This window comes from Mchenga conophoros, linkage group LG2 (assembly GCF_057382185.1).
Source record: "Mchenga conophoros isolate Kocher_MC1m ecotype Shallow Benthic linkage group LG2, M_conophoros_male_GT1.1, whole genome shotgun sequence".
NCBI classification, from domain to species: domain Eukaryota; kingdom Metazoa; phylum Chordata; class Actinopteri; order Cichliformes; family Cichlidae; genus Mchenga; species Mchenga conophoros.
Window position 1 is genome coordinate 33,953,788 of NC_140527.1, and position 13,765 is coordinate 33,967,552.

At 39.1% G+C, this 13,765-nt stretch overlaps 2 protein-coding genes across 4 annotated transcripts; both read left to right on the top strand.

The window, feature by feature from the left end:
• The first annotated feature begins 426 nt into the window (after window positions 1–426).
• On the top strand, window positions 427–4,337 carry zdhhc24 (zDHHC palmitoyltransferase 24). 2 transcript variants are annotated; one of them, XM_085296615.1, is made up of 4 exons: window positions 427–574; window positions 719–1,042; window positions 1,815–2,092; window positions 2,624–4,337. In XM_085296615.1, exons 2-4 carry the CDS (start codon window positions 738–740, stop codon window positions 2,914–2,916), a joined length of 876 nt encoding a protein of 291 aa, XP_085152741.1. In that variant the 5' UTR covers window positions 427–574; window positions 719–737; the 3' UTR covers window positions 2,917–4,337. The 2 variants fall into 2 exon arrangements, with proteins under 2 accessions (XP_085152741.1, XP_085152749.1); XM_085296623.1 differs by having other exon boundaries at window positions 429–574; window positions 770–1,042; window positions 2,624–4,336.
• A 956-nt stretch (window positions 4,338–5,293) lies between these two features.
• On the top strand, window positions 5,294–13,582 carry LOC146582417 (uncharacterized). 2 transcript variants are annotated; one of them, XM_085296596.1, is made up of 12 exons: window positions 5,294–5,395; window positions 6,836–6,882; window positions 6,967–7,125; window positions 8,378–8,486; window positions 9,519–9,569; window positions 9,758–9,835; window positions 10,327–10,383; window positions 10,515–10,574; window positions 12,756–12,820; window positions 12,909–13,038; window positions 13,127–13,191; window positions 13,281–13,582. In XM_085296596.1, exons 2-12 carry the CDS (start codon window positions 6,860–6,862, stop codon window positions 13,483–13,485), a joined length of 1,002 nt encoding a protein of 333 aa, XP_085152722.1. In that variant the 5' UTR covers window positions 5,294–5,395; window positions 6,836–6,859; the 3' UTR covers window positions 13,486–13,582. The 2 variants fall into 2 exon arrangements, with proteins under 2 accessions (XP_085152722.1, XP_085152728.1); XM_085296602.1 differs by having other exon boundaries at window positions 12,909–13,032.
• Window positions 13,583–13,765: the final 183 nt, after the last annotated feature.

A 13,765-nucleotide genomic window follows, 5' to 3' on the forward strand; every position in this document is an offset into this window, starting at 1 on the left:
ATGCTCAGATCTTCATTAGGAGCGACCAGGATGTACAGGATTAGAAATTAGTCTATCATTTCTATAATGAAAAATTCATGTGATACTTAGGGCCGAAGGTGAGCTTCTCTGACTTGGAGAAAATTTGATTCACCTTCAAACCAGAAGTAATAAAAAATATTTTTGCAGTTCTGTCGCAAAAAGTATACCTGCTACAAAACTGAACAGATTAACAAGAGGGGAAGCTGCTTTGTTTTCTCTCTTTCTTCAAAACAGGGTTGTGGTTGAAGCAAATTTACACCAAAATGGTGCCTGCTGACACACAGAAATACATTTTGGGACGTAAAAAAAAAAACGATACACACAGTTATATACAAATAAAGGGCTAAAGGCGAGTGATTTAGTCATGTTTTACCCATGGCAAGTTAGAGGTGGAACCAAAGTATATTGTTGCATTGCGGATATATTTTCATGTAACACCTACTAGCAGACGAGATTCCGTCCACAATCAGAGATCGTGCTTGTCAGTGAGGTTTTTAAAGATTAAAACGGTACCATTTATTTTCTTACGCTACTGTAACTTTCCGGAAGACACGTAAGGCATTTTTTTTATTTCATGTGTTTGACTTTATCTCACGCGAGAGGCTAATTTAGATTGTTTTAGGCTAGTTAAACTAGCCAACGCTTACCGCTGTGCGTCGGCTAAAGCATTCCTTCCGCTTTCCTTATTCACTTTTAGGTGCAATTTCAAATAAAACATGACGAGTATAGCTAGTAAGGTGTTTTGCAGGGTGGAGAAGATGTGTCACTACCTCCCTGTGGTCCTTAACACGTTCCTGGTTTTCTCCATAACCGGAGAGGTGAGTTACCTGGTGTCGGTGGAGGCTCCGCTGGAGCCAGACCAGAAGAAGACTCAGTGGTCCTCTCGGTGGAAATTAATCCACTTGCTGGCCCAGTATTTCATGTTGGGGAACATCTGCTGGAACGCCCTGCTCTTCATGAAAACTAGTCCCAGCATCAAGGGAGTGTTCCTGGGAGGAGAAGTCCTCGGCCAAGGGTGGAGGTGAGGATTAAACAGCTGTAGAAATGAACATTTGATGCACAGCACATTGTATGTTTAATATTGCCACCTATCTACAGCTACCTGCTTTGTGCGCTTCGGGTTTGTTGTTGTTGTCGTCATGATTTGATAAGAATCTTGATTTAAATAATGTTCTGGGCAACTAATTTGTATTTTGTAACCTTCATAAAGCATCGAATCAGAAAAACTACTTCCTGTATGCTTCCCTATCCTGCCCAACATGAGGTATAAGCAAGGCAGAGGCAAGAATTCCTTGACATATTGTTTTAGGCTTTAAAGAGAGACAAGCTAGGAAAAACACTGAATCCTAACAGATTATTTGTGACTTAGATGTGAGATGAGATGTTTATGTTTGAGTGAAGTGATCAGATTAAATTTGCAGTAAATCTTTGCTTACAACTGTGCAATGCGATAAAAGGGGTGGGGGTGATTACATAACAAAATTTAGCATTGCATAACATGTACTGCATGTTAACAAGAAATATAACCTCTGCTGACAACTGAAACAGATTGTAGGTTTTCTAAAATCTGAAAAATGCGAGATCGGGAACCATAAATAATTAATTTAACGGCAGCAAAGAAGTGAGATTTTTGCTTTTTGCCAGATCTAAAGTTTGCTTCACACTTTATTCCAAAGCAGGTGTTCATTTGAATTATTAACGTGTGGCTCAACACAATCTTTATTTTTGATGCTCACAATAAAATAGATTTACTAATAACCATACATTAAAAAAAGTCTGTCTTTTATTCAAAGGTACTGTTACACATGTGAGACGCACACTCCTCCGCGCTGTTCCCACTGCTACGACTGCAAGGTGTGCGTGCTGCGGCGGGATCACCACTGCGTCTTTTTTGGCCAGTGCGTGGGCTTCCGCAATTACCGCTACTTCCTGAGCTGCTTGTTTTTCATGTGGTCGGGGCTCCTGTACGCCACCCTGATGAACGCAGAGGTCTTCATTGTCATCTTGAAGGAGGGTGTGACGGTACACAGCATCCTGCTGCTGCTCATACCCTGGATCATGCTTGTTTCAGGTACGATCTGGTTTGTCACAGCTGGAGCGTCTCATGCACATTATTACTGTGATACTAACTGTTTGACACTCTGTTTGAACTTATAGATGTTGCTAAATGAACATAATGTATTAAAACTGAAGGAAAGAGGATACTGTCATCTCTGCTTAAAGAAAAATTATCGTTATTGCTGTCTGATTTCGCTTGGTATTGGCTGATATTCCCACTGTTGACTGGTATCATTACTGATCACATATCTTAGTAACCACAAAAAAAAATCAGCTAAATGTCAATATCAGATCCAAATATACAGTTAGTTCATCTCCATTATTTTTACATCTCTGACTATTAAGATCTATGAAAAAATATTTAGAATTATTCAGAAATACATATTTTAGTTTGTATTTTAGAAACTCTACGGGTTAAGTAAAACTGATACTGTCCTCTTGCCTCTGGTTGATTGGTGATGAGATGAATCACAGACCTCAGTTTGCCTGGATTTGTAATCACTTGCTGTGATTTAATGTGTGCTGCTGTTCCTCGTCACCCCAGGCCAGGTCTCAGCACGTGCCTTTGCCTTCGCATTCATCGCAGACACATGCGTGGTGGGTTTCCTGCTGGTGTCTTCCTTCTTCTTCTTCCATCTCTACCTGCTGTTTCGTGGTCAGACCACCAGGGAGTGGTATTCCTCCCGCCGACCCTACAGCCTGGGACTCTTTGGCAACCTGCATCACACACTGGGCCTGCGTTGGTACATCTGCTGGCTCTGCCCTCTTATCCCCTCGCCACTGCCAGGAGACGGCATAAACTTCCAGGTCACAGGATCGCTGGAGCCCTCGCGGTAACAGGTGCTGATCGGAGCGGACCGAGTGTCTTTACTTTAATGGTGGTGGTTAATGTTATCGGGAGCAGCAGGGGAACTCATCTTAGTTCAAGAAGAGGTAGCTTGGAGTGGGAAGAAAGTAGAATTGTCTGTGGCTGTGTAATGTATTGGTGGGTGTAACTCACTGCCAGTGTCTACTCTGTAGATTCTGTGCTGAGACAAAGAAATTAAGGGTCTTCTTTTGGTGGTACATCTTAAATGGTAATCCGTACACTCAGCAAGGCTGGCCTCAGAAAATGAACACAGAAACTCGATGTGTTCATCTTGCAAGCGAGCACTGATAATACATGTTTGAAAATAGCACTGAAATAAGAATGTATTTTGACTGAACAACGTTCAGTTTTAATCCTTGTTGAGAAGCACTCACAATCTCTGACAGTGACGCCTCGTGGGAGTGTTGATAATAGCTGCTTTCTTGGGTTTTCCCTACGCTGAGGCTGCCTAAATCCGAACGTTACACAAGTGTGGCTTACGCAGTTCCTGATTACTCCACTTGACTGTAAAATGCACAATCATTTGCCTCTATTTTGCTGTTGCTCTGAGGATGCTCCTGAGTTTATTAAACTGACCTTTTTAATTGGATTCTGCTGTGGCAGGTGGAACAGTGGGAGACACAAAGGAGCGGTCTTAATGTCTTCAGCACAACATTAATTTGAAATAAATAAAAGTAAACACTGAAATGGTGTGGAAAAAAGTGCAAAATATGACAGTTTACGTTTAGTGAATGCAGTATTTAAAATGTACATGCTTATGATGTGTGAACAGTTTTGCCTCCATGCTTGATATTTCATTAAGCAGCGTCTGTGTCCTCATTCTGTACCCTATACGTTACATACTGTATAGAAATCTTTAGAGCATCCTGTTTTTGCCTATAATTACCAGTTTTTGCATACAAACACATTCAAACTGTTATAATTGATGGCTATAGAGTCTTTCTTTTTTCACGAGGTATCCCTGTAACTGTTTACCTGTCTTGAGTGTACTTCATCCTGTCAAGTGCTTCATTTCAGAATAATATGGAAGAATGCGAACATGTCAGTTTTAATTGATGCCAAATGAATTTCCTTTACCTCCATGTATTTTACTCCTTGGCATCTTTTATTTTTCTTATTTTAATTCTTCTGGCCTAAGTGTATTGGAAAAATTACAAGCCTTTTTTGTTTGTTTGTACTGGTCACTAAATTTTATATTATTATTCTTTACAACTGTTGTTAGTTCCTTGCCAAAAGATATCATTTTGTTTGGTTGATTATTGGGTGTTTTGCCTTTTAAAGGTGTTTGCTTGAAGGGATATACCACTGAGAAATGTTTAATTTTAATATTATTCTATTTTTGTTAAAGTTGTGCTGAAATAATTAAATTTTGGGTTTCAAAAGTTTTAACTTTTTCTAATTTGCATCACTTTAAACTACAATTGTTGTCATATTTGACTAATAAAAATAATTCTTATTCCAAAATTCCAAATAGATCCTGTTCAAATAGGGAACAATTATAAAAACAATTATAAAAATCACCAAAAGATAAAATCTTCGCCATACTGGCAGCAACAGTATGGCAGTGTACTTATGTATGTCGAGATGGAAAAGGGGAAGAAAGGTGATTTAAGTAACTGAACATAGGCCAATCCATCTGGCACCAACAACAAAGCTGAGTTTCAGAAACTGCTGATCCCCTTGGAGTTTCCTGCACAGCCATCTGAAAATAACTGAAAATATCCCGAGTTCAGAGAAATGCATAAACTGAAAGGAAGGCAACAGTAATTCAAATAATTACTTGTTACAACCAAGGTATGCAGAAGAGCATCTCTGAACTCAAAACACATTGAACCTTGATGAAGATGGGCTACAGCAGCAGGCGACTACATCAGGTGACAGGAAACTGAGGCTCACCAAAATAAAACAATATAAGATGGGAATAATACTGGTATGGCATGCTGAGACTCCATTTGTTCTGTGACAGGGGATATTCTATTACCACTTTGGGATGAACTAAGCATTTAAACACCCACAGCCTGCCTCTGGCCATGTCCATCCCTGTGTGACAGAAGTTTACCCATCTTCTAATGGATGGTTAACCACAAAGCTCAAAACATCCAAGACAGGTTTCTTGAACACAACACAAACAAATTGTCATATTTGTCTAATATTGAACTAATAATTGCAACTGAAGCAAGCAGCAATATCTACCAGCACAGTTTACATTTATTCCACATGGCAGCAACTTTTCTGATCCCTTATAAGCAGTATCAGTGAGTCTTACAGTTATACTGCTATATAAATTTGTTATAAACTAGATGGAAATAAGCGATTTGATAAAAGTGCCTTCATTGTGAAGCCTGCCCAACTAATTGCTGCCATGGTAACCAGCTTGTATGGAAGCTAGATCCTTGGTAGTTAAGCTAGTGTGACCAGGTATCCAAGTAGCAAAGTGTTCATGTGCTGGTAAGGTTTTTAGCTTGTTAGTTTTATACAGCTACAACACCACTGAAACACTTTTATAAGCTCTGCTAGAAATTGTCTTTATTGCACAAAGTTGAATTTTATTTAACTAACGCTAACTGGAAAAAAAAGCTGGCCATTAGCTTGCACGTTTTTACCTTGCATTAGCCTTTCCCCCCCTCCATTTTAGTACGTTTAAACATTTATGTAAAGTTACAATAATGCTTGCATGTGTGTCTGTATTTAAAAAAAAAAAAAAAAACTTAACCATTTTGTAAACGACAGTTAAGTTCTCATAACTTATTAGCTTTAATTATTCGCATTTAAGTTAACCGTTAGCTAAGCCTGAGTCTGTTTTTATTCATTTTCAAGCTAATGTGGCCTTAATCATACCTCCATCTATATTTACATTAACAGCAAAATGTCATTCTACTTAAATGTGTGATGTCCTGGTCTTGCCTGCAAGGCCAAAACAAATATGCCTCATATGAAGCATTTCTGGTTCAGTCATGTTAAAAAAAAAAGGACTTGATGCAAAAACTAAGTTAACTAGTTAGTTAACTAACAAACCCTTACTATAGCCATAGCAAGTAATAGGGCAAGTAGCAGCCAGGTGCTCCAAATGTAAATGATTAACTTACCTTAAGCAAGTACCAGCACCTCTGTAAAAGCAGGAGTTCAGGCATTTTACTGGGCTGAAGCATTCAGGTGTGTGTTAACACAATGCCTCTATCATCCCAGGAGTGGACATCCCAGCATATTCAAGTTCAGATTGTGCAGTGCTTAGTGAAACTGCAAAAACTCAATCTCTGCAAGCCTCGATTAGCATATTAAATGTTAAAGTTCATGACAGTATAGTTCTGAAAATAATGAACAGGTAGGCCTTCTTTGGAGTCGTTACCAAGAGAAAGCCTCTTCTGTAAAAGTGTCAGCATGGCTTAGCTTTAGTACATCTGAAAAAACAATGATACTTCTTTGAAAAAGACAAGACCAAAGTGAAGATACTTAGACATAATGCACAGTGACATGCTGTGTTGGGCAAAAGCCAATATTGTAAAAGACTGATAAAGTCACACTGGAAACGATTACTTGTATTTATTACTGCTTAAGGTGGGTTTAGTTGAAACTTTCTTTTTCACATGACTGTAGTGGCCTAGATAAATTAAGTAGATCATGGTTTTTCATGGCACAAAATTGTCTTTTGGGAGGAAACCACACATAAGCACAACTTGTCCACATATATTTTTGTTACTTTACCTAATAGAAACCTGTGCATTTGCTTGTTCTTTCTTGCCAAAAATGTATTTATGCTTGAATAAATAAAGTCTACTTGAAATCTAGTTGAAATCTAAATTACTTTCAACACCATTCACTTCAAAAATATGTATTGTGGCTTTGTCACTATTTTATATGAATTTTGACAAAAACATATGTTGATCACAGCAGGGTAAGGAATACGCCAACTCAATGGATGTCATAGAGGAAAACATGTGAGTGATGCTTAATGAACACACACACAACTGGTTGGACTTACTGTGCAGCATATGACCTTTTTCTGTGATGTGCATGTGCAGGTCACCAAAGGAGATGCTTGAGAAAATAGCAGAGCTGGAATACAGTCAGAGTCTGCTGAGAGATCAAAATGCTGACATGAGGAAATTGCTCGATGGTGCAGATGATGACATGGCAGCACTGGGTTCGGAGAATAAGTCCCTCAGAAAACAAGTTGAAACGTAAGTTAAGACAGATTACTGTCACGAGTTGATTGTGGAAGGGTCACTTCCATTTCGTCTCCCTGCCATTCGGTGGCATTCAGTTGCAAGTGTCACATGTTTCCATATTTTGGCTTCCAGTAAAACATTGTGGTTTATGTTTGTTTGGGAAAAGTCTGAAAGAGAAAGATTGTTATCTTTGGCCCTGAGGACAACAGCAGTGTTTCTAAGGCTACGTTTACACTGCAGGTGAAAGCACATCAAATCCGACTTTTCTGACCCTATGCAACCCATATCCGATCATGGTATGACAGTGTGAACAGCACAGATCCGATATTTTCAAATCTGATCTGGGTTACTTTCGTATGTGGTACTGAATCTGATACATATTTGATGTTTTAGAAAGCGACTGCTGTTTGAATGGTCATGTCGCATTAAATCCGTCTTTTACGTCACTCACACAAGACAGACGCCAATTATCAGCGCCGGAGAAGACATCGCGAACGCTTCCTGGCCATCCAGTGTAGATGTTAGTGAAACTGTTGGGAAGACAACGTTGGAGAAACGTGAACATTTTGTTTGTACTGTATAATCTGCAGATTATGACAGAAATCTGCAACTATCCTTTGAAGCACCGCTCCTCTAAAACAGCAATAAGGATCATTATTAGGCCATATGTAAATAACAAAATAACTTTATAACTTAAAACAAAATTGGGAAACGTAAAGTCCGAAACAAGTCTTTATATTAAGGGCCATCAGTCAAACAATACTGTTTGGTCTGGGTCTAAACAGAGCGCGTTGTGTGTGACGTCTTCTTTTGCGCATGCGGGCCGCTTTGGGGGCCGTGAACGGTTCACACTAGAGCGCGTTTGCTGTCACATTTTATTTGTAGTGTGAATAACCAGACAAAAAAAAATCAGATTTGATCAAAAAATCGTAATTGAGCATTACGACCTGCAGTGTGAACGTAGCCTAATTCTTGCTTGGAATTTAATGAAACAATCCAGTACGTTATCAGGTTGGGTTTTTAATATTTTACTAATTTCAGATTAATCTTGCTGTTTTATTGTTGCCTGTGAAATACTTTGCATCTTGCTGTTAGATCTCCTTTTTTTGTTTGTTTTTTTAATTTAAACCTATTATAAGTCAGTTGTTATTACTGGATAATTGTGCTTTTTTTTTTTTATGGTGATTTTATTTATTAGGTTCTTTTTTTTTTTTTTTTTTAGCAATGTGGTCAGAAGCTTAAAACTGTCACTGTGTGTCTCCAGCTTGGAGAAAGTTTTCCAAGACTTGCAACAGACTGAAGCGGAGCCTTGCATAGCTCTGGAAGATGACTTCGAGGCACATAGACGGAATGAAGAAAAGATCCGTGAATTGGTTCGTAAGAAGTGTTTGAAATATAGCAGAGGAATTATCTAATCCCCAGCTGAATTTGTAAGTTTGCTCACTTACAGTGAAATAAACAGTGTCTAGTTTTTATGGTAGTTTCATTTTAATGGAGAGATGTGAGCCAATTTGGTACATAGATTACAGTCAATCAATAACAGACTTATTATATGAGTAAAGCAGTCCTATCCTCAGAAGCAATTTCTTTGGTTCCGACACCCGCAAGGTTCCCCTGCTCAAGCAAGCACATCTTAAGTTTGCCATGGAACAGCTAAATGATTCAGAGAAGGTTTGGGAGAAAGTGATGTGATCAGGTGAAAGCAAAATCGAGTTCTTTGGCATGAACTTGACATGCCGCATTTGGAAGAAGAGAGATGATGACCCAATGAGCACTATCTCCACAGTCAGGTACAGAGGTGGAATCGTTATGCTTTTTCTGCTAACAATACGAGAAGTCCCTAAAGTCATGGAAGAGAACCCCCTTCCATGGATGGGTTTTCAACCAACGACCCAAAACAACAATATGAAGCATGTTAAGGAGTAGCCTATCAGTCCCATAGAAAATCTGTGAAGGAAGCTGAAGCTTTGATTTCCCAAGCAGCAGCCAAGAAACCTAAAGGATTTAGAAAGTTCATGTAAAGAGCAGTGGGCCAGAATCCCTCCTGACATGTGTGCAAACCTGGTGGTAACTACAAGAAACATCTTCAACAGTTTCTCCACCAAGTGCTAAGTCATGTTTTATTATTTCATTCAATGGCACAGAAATCAATTTACTACTTTTATGTAATGTGTTTTTTTCTGAATAGTTGATTGTCTGTCTCTCTCCATTAAAAAGAAACAACCATAAAAATTGGAGACTTGTGATTTCTTTGCCAGTGAGCAAACTTACAAATCCAGCCTTGGATCAAATCATTATTTCCCCCAGTGATATTTAAGCTTCATAAAATGTAGATGTAATGTTGCACTGATTGCTGGTTTCTCCCAGCGAGTTCACTTCAGATGAACCTTCATGTTTTTGTGTAGGAGAAGGAATCCACTGTGATGAAGAAAACATATGAAAAGCTAACTGCAGAGGTAGATATGCATTACTTTTCACATTCAGTAACAACTTTAAACACTCATATTTTATAGTTTCAGTGTGCAGTGATACATGCTTATTTATCTTGGATGAATTTTGCTTTTGGGTTTCAGTTTTGACATCTTAAGTTTTGCAGAAACTTGGAAAGCTGTGTCTAAATATAAATATAATTTATTTTTTTTAGCTCAAAAGCCTCCAGCAAGAAATAGAGCAGGACAAGCTCTCACTGAGCAACCTCAAGTCTGAAATTCAGGACTTGAAGGTAACGTTATCAATTCCACCATGGTTATAGCCACCTCGATGTCACACATTAGTAAAGTTATGAAGCCTCCAACTGAGTGTTTTTCGTTGCCTTATTATAGTTTTGAAACTGAATGTGGCAAACAAGGAGTGTATCTGACTGCAAAAACAAGGACAGCCCATTCTTATGTGATTGACAAGTTATTTAAAAACAAGAATACTGTGCATAATCCTCTTTTTTGGCTCTAATAATGTCCATAATAAACAAAATGAATGTTTTTTTCAGAATGATCTGATATTAATGAGCTCATAAAGATCCCAGAAGGGTGTCATATCATAGATCAAGGAAGCTGAGTGCTGTTTTTCCACAGTCTTCTATATAACCGGAAGACTTTAAAAAATAATGCAGATGTAAAGAACGTCCACATTGGTTTCACTTGACAAACCTGAATGACATGAGTATATAGTATTTTGATAATCTTCTTTTCTTCTGTACTTTGTATGTTTTTTTAGTTTAAAAGGGAAGAGGACCAGTCAAACCTGGAGCACAAGGATGAGGCTATTCAGCTGGCAAGTATAAGATCAGCATCGATGTCAATACAAAGCAGTGACTGACCAACAGTTTTAGATTTTCTCACAAACATTAACAGTAAAGATTGTCACAGTTCTCTGTTGTTTATTGTTTTACCATTTCTTTATAGATATACTTGCAGTTGAATCAATTAAGTGAAACTGTGGAAGAGTGCTTCAACAATATAAAGGTAAGAATGTTTTATCCATTGATATCTAATCAAACATTAAACCAAAAAAAGTATAATTTATGCAATTTATTCATGTGATGCAACTCTTTATCACATGGATTTCAAACTGTGTCAGTGATTAGCAGACTGTTGACAAGAGAGACATTTCCTTTGTGTGATGATGTGCGAGCTTGCATTGGAGCTGTTGGGATCTGCAAATGCACAGTTGTATGTAAAAGTCCGGGTACTCTTTGGGCCTTAATTGACTTGTTGACAGGTCAAAAAGTGCCATAGTTGAAAAGACTGTCAGGGCATCAAAGGGAAGGCTTTTAAAAAGATCAAAATACCTCCAACTTTCAATTGTCTGACAAGTCACTGAGAAACGACAGTCAAAAGGAACTCTGAAAGTCAAGACAATATCTGCAAGGCTTAGAAAACTTTTAGCTAAAACTGCACCCCTGCTGTGCAAGAAAGGAAAACAAATCAACGTCATGAATTCAAAAGAGCTGCTGGAAATTTTAACTGACAGAGGAGAGTTGGTGCACTATTTCACTGTGCAGTTCAGATGTGCAAACACAGCCTGCATGGAAGAGTCCTCCAAAGGAATCCTTACGTGCAGTCACTTCACTAAAACATCTGGATAAGTCAGAGATGCAGAGAGATAGAAAGTCTAGCCAGAATCATCAAGTATATGTTTGGAAGAAAGAAAAAGCAGGTCTATAAGAAGACTGTGAACTGTTGAGTATTGATGCAAAGCAGACATCAGCTTTCATCACAGAATACCTTATTAAATGAAGTTATGTGGTTACAGTTGCTTTCAATACAGTAAGAACAGTAACAGACTGAACTAAATTGCTTATTATAAGAAATAGCTCTAATACATACAAATAGCTCAATAATAAATATCCAGAATATTACAGAGATTATTATTTGATGTATTATGTGATTGATTGGAGTTGTAAGCTGACGCTTTTGGAGGAGCTCTCACAGTTTTATGACTTAAACATCACTGAAAGTCAGCGGGGAGATCTTAAACATGCTGTGTGCCTGCAAGCCGAGCGCACAGTTAGTAGTTGTGGGTCACAATTACTGTTTGATTTAAAAAAAACTCATCTTAAAGTCTGTTTGGTGGAGGGATTGTCTGCTTCATCTTCAGTGTGAGAGTCAGAGATTCCTGAAATGTGATACTGCATTTGGAATCAGTCCATAGGCGATGCTCACAAAGAGTCCCCACTTGCCAACCTTGAAACCTCAGAATTAGGGAGACATTCAAAAGGGCTGTTGGGGGTATCCAACAGCTCTATTTGCTGGCCAGAAACAGCGGGGGTATCCAAATTGAGAGGCTGCATCCTCCTCAGGACCTGGCCTTCGCAATCTAAGTGGGCCGGGTCCTCCGAAAGCCGGGTAGGCCGGAAGTGAGCGACTGTGAAATTGGACAGTCTAGCCTTCAGAATTACATCACGAACTCTGTCAGTGGAGTGAAATTCTTCCGCCTGCTCCTTGCTATCTAAAATATAAACTTGACGCTGCCATAAATTCTTGACCATCTCACACTTCTGTTTAATCAGTTTTCTGTTTGACGTTTATTCAGCTGTGTGAAAACCCCGGAGGAACCCTCCCGAGGGATTAACAAAGTTAAATTGAATCTAATCTAATCTGATAACTTTAATCTCAGCCAAACTGATTTACTCACGAACAAATAAAACACTGAAAAAAGTCCAACAATAGCAGTTTTAAGTTATCAAAGTGACTTATATATCATGTTTAATCTGAGTAGTGAAAGACCGCGGGGGTTGAAAACGATGTGACGGGTGCCGATGTGTCTCCTCAGCTCAGATATTTGAAGTTTACACAGCTACATTCTCGCCTGAAAATATGTTAAAAGTTTATTTTGTGACCCAGAAAGAATAATAGGAGTAATATTAAAACTAAGTAGCTGCCGCCACAGTTGGAAACTGGAATTGGCTGGGCCGCGCTATGAATTCTGCGATATATGGTTTTTCAATTTTGTTGTCCGGGTGGAAAATCGGGAGAAATTCGGGAGAATGGTGGCTCCGGGAGATTTTTGGGAGGGGCACTGACATTCGGGATTCTACAGGAAAAATCGAGAAGGTTGGCATGTATGCCCTTGTAACATTTGCCCAATTCTGACTTATAAACTTTTAAGGTGTTTTACTGTCTGGCCCTGTGTCTGTGCTACAGGACCTCAGGCAGACAACGCAGGAGCTGAGTAAGCAGTTGGAGGACAGACAAGATGAGGCCACATTGTAATCCTCACTCACAGATCCTCTTGCTTTAAAAGATTACACAGTATAGTGGGAGAGCTCATAATGTACTGCGTCACTCTGTTTTTAGTGACCTGATGAGAGAGAAGGAACGAGTGCTCAACCGCCCTCTGTCCTTTGCAGAGGAAATTAAACTGCTGGCCACAACAGCTGAAATGAATACCGGCATGACAGACTCCACAAATCATGGAAATGTAGATGTCTGTATGAAGTTCAATAAAATAAATACAAACTAGAGAAACTGAGTTAGAAATGCTACATTAATGATGCCTGCTACACTGTCTGCAGGAGGAAGCTAAGACTGAGGAGCTGCTGAAACCTCATCTTCCCACAGTTAAGCTTCAGTCTAAAAGGTACTCAGATAAGATTTTGTACGTGATGGAGGCATCGTATTTCATTTTCTCGCTCATTATTCTCCCTCTTGCTTCTCAATCGTGTAAAGATGCCCAGGTACCTTGGAGAAAGCCATCTGGAGAGTGGGTTTCTTTATGCTGTGCATCTTCATTCTCATGATTATAGCCTTTGTGGCTTCAGGATGCTTTGCAGGAACATCTGACTTCTCTTCCATCACCACTTTGTGGACTAGCGCCCACCTGATGTTACAGCCCTATTGGAGTGTACAATATGGGGCCTTGCCTCCCATTTGAGCTTAACTCTCCCTCTGGTCTACTCTTGTATTTTAGTATTTCTTTTGTAAACATGAGTTCAGAAAACAAACAAATAAAACTTCTCATGATGCATTAAGCTGCTTCAGCCTCAGGGTCTTGCATGAGCTTGCTGATTGTCTATTGCACTGTTATGACATACAGAAACGTCTAGATTCTAAACCAACAGCATGTAGAGGCTGTGCTGATCAAAAATTCAAATTTGCAAAAGCAAGTGTCTTAGCTACAGAAGAGGATTAGGGCCACTGGGGGGGGGGGGGGG

Coding starts and splice junctions, on each gene's coding strand:
- LOC146582417 (XM_085296596.1), top strand. CDS start 6,860: ATGGATGTCATAGAGGAAAACAT. Junction 6,883..6,966: donor GATGTCATAGAGGAAAACAT/GTGAGTGATGCT, acceptor GTGCATGTGCAG/GTCACCAAAGGAGATGCTTG. Junction 12,821..12,908: donor AGACAAGATGAGGCCACATT/GTAATCCTCACT, acceptor CTCTGTTTTTAG/TGACCTGATGAGAGAGAAGG.
- zdhhc24 (XM_085296615.1), top strand. CDS start 738: ATGACGAGTATAGCTAGTAAGGTGTTTTGCAGGGTGGAGAAGATGTGT. Junction 1,043..1,814: donor GTCCTCGGCCAAGGGTGGAG/GTGAGGATTAAA, acceptor TTTTATTCAAAG/GTACTGTTACACATGTGAGA. Junction 2,093..2,623: donor CTGGATCATGCTTGTTTCAG/GTACGATCTGGT, acceptor TCGTCACCCCAG/GCCAGGTCTCAGCACGTGCC.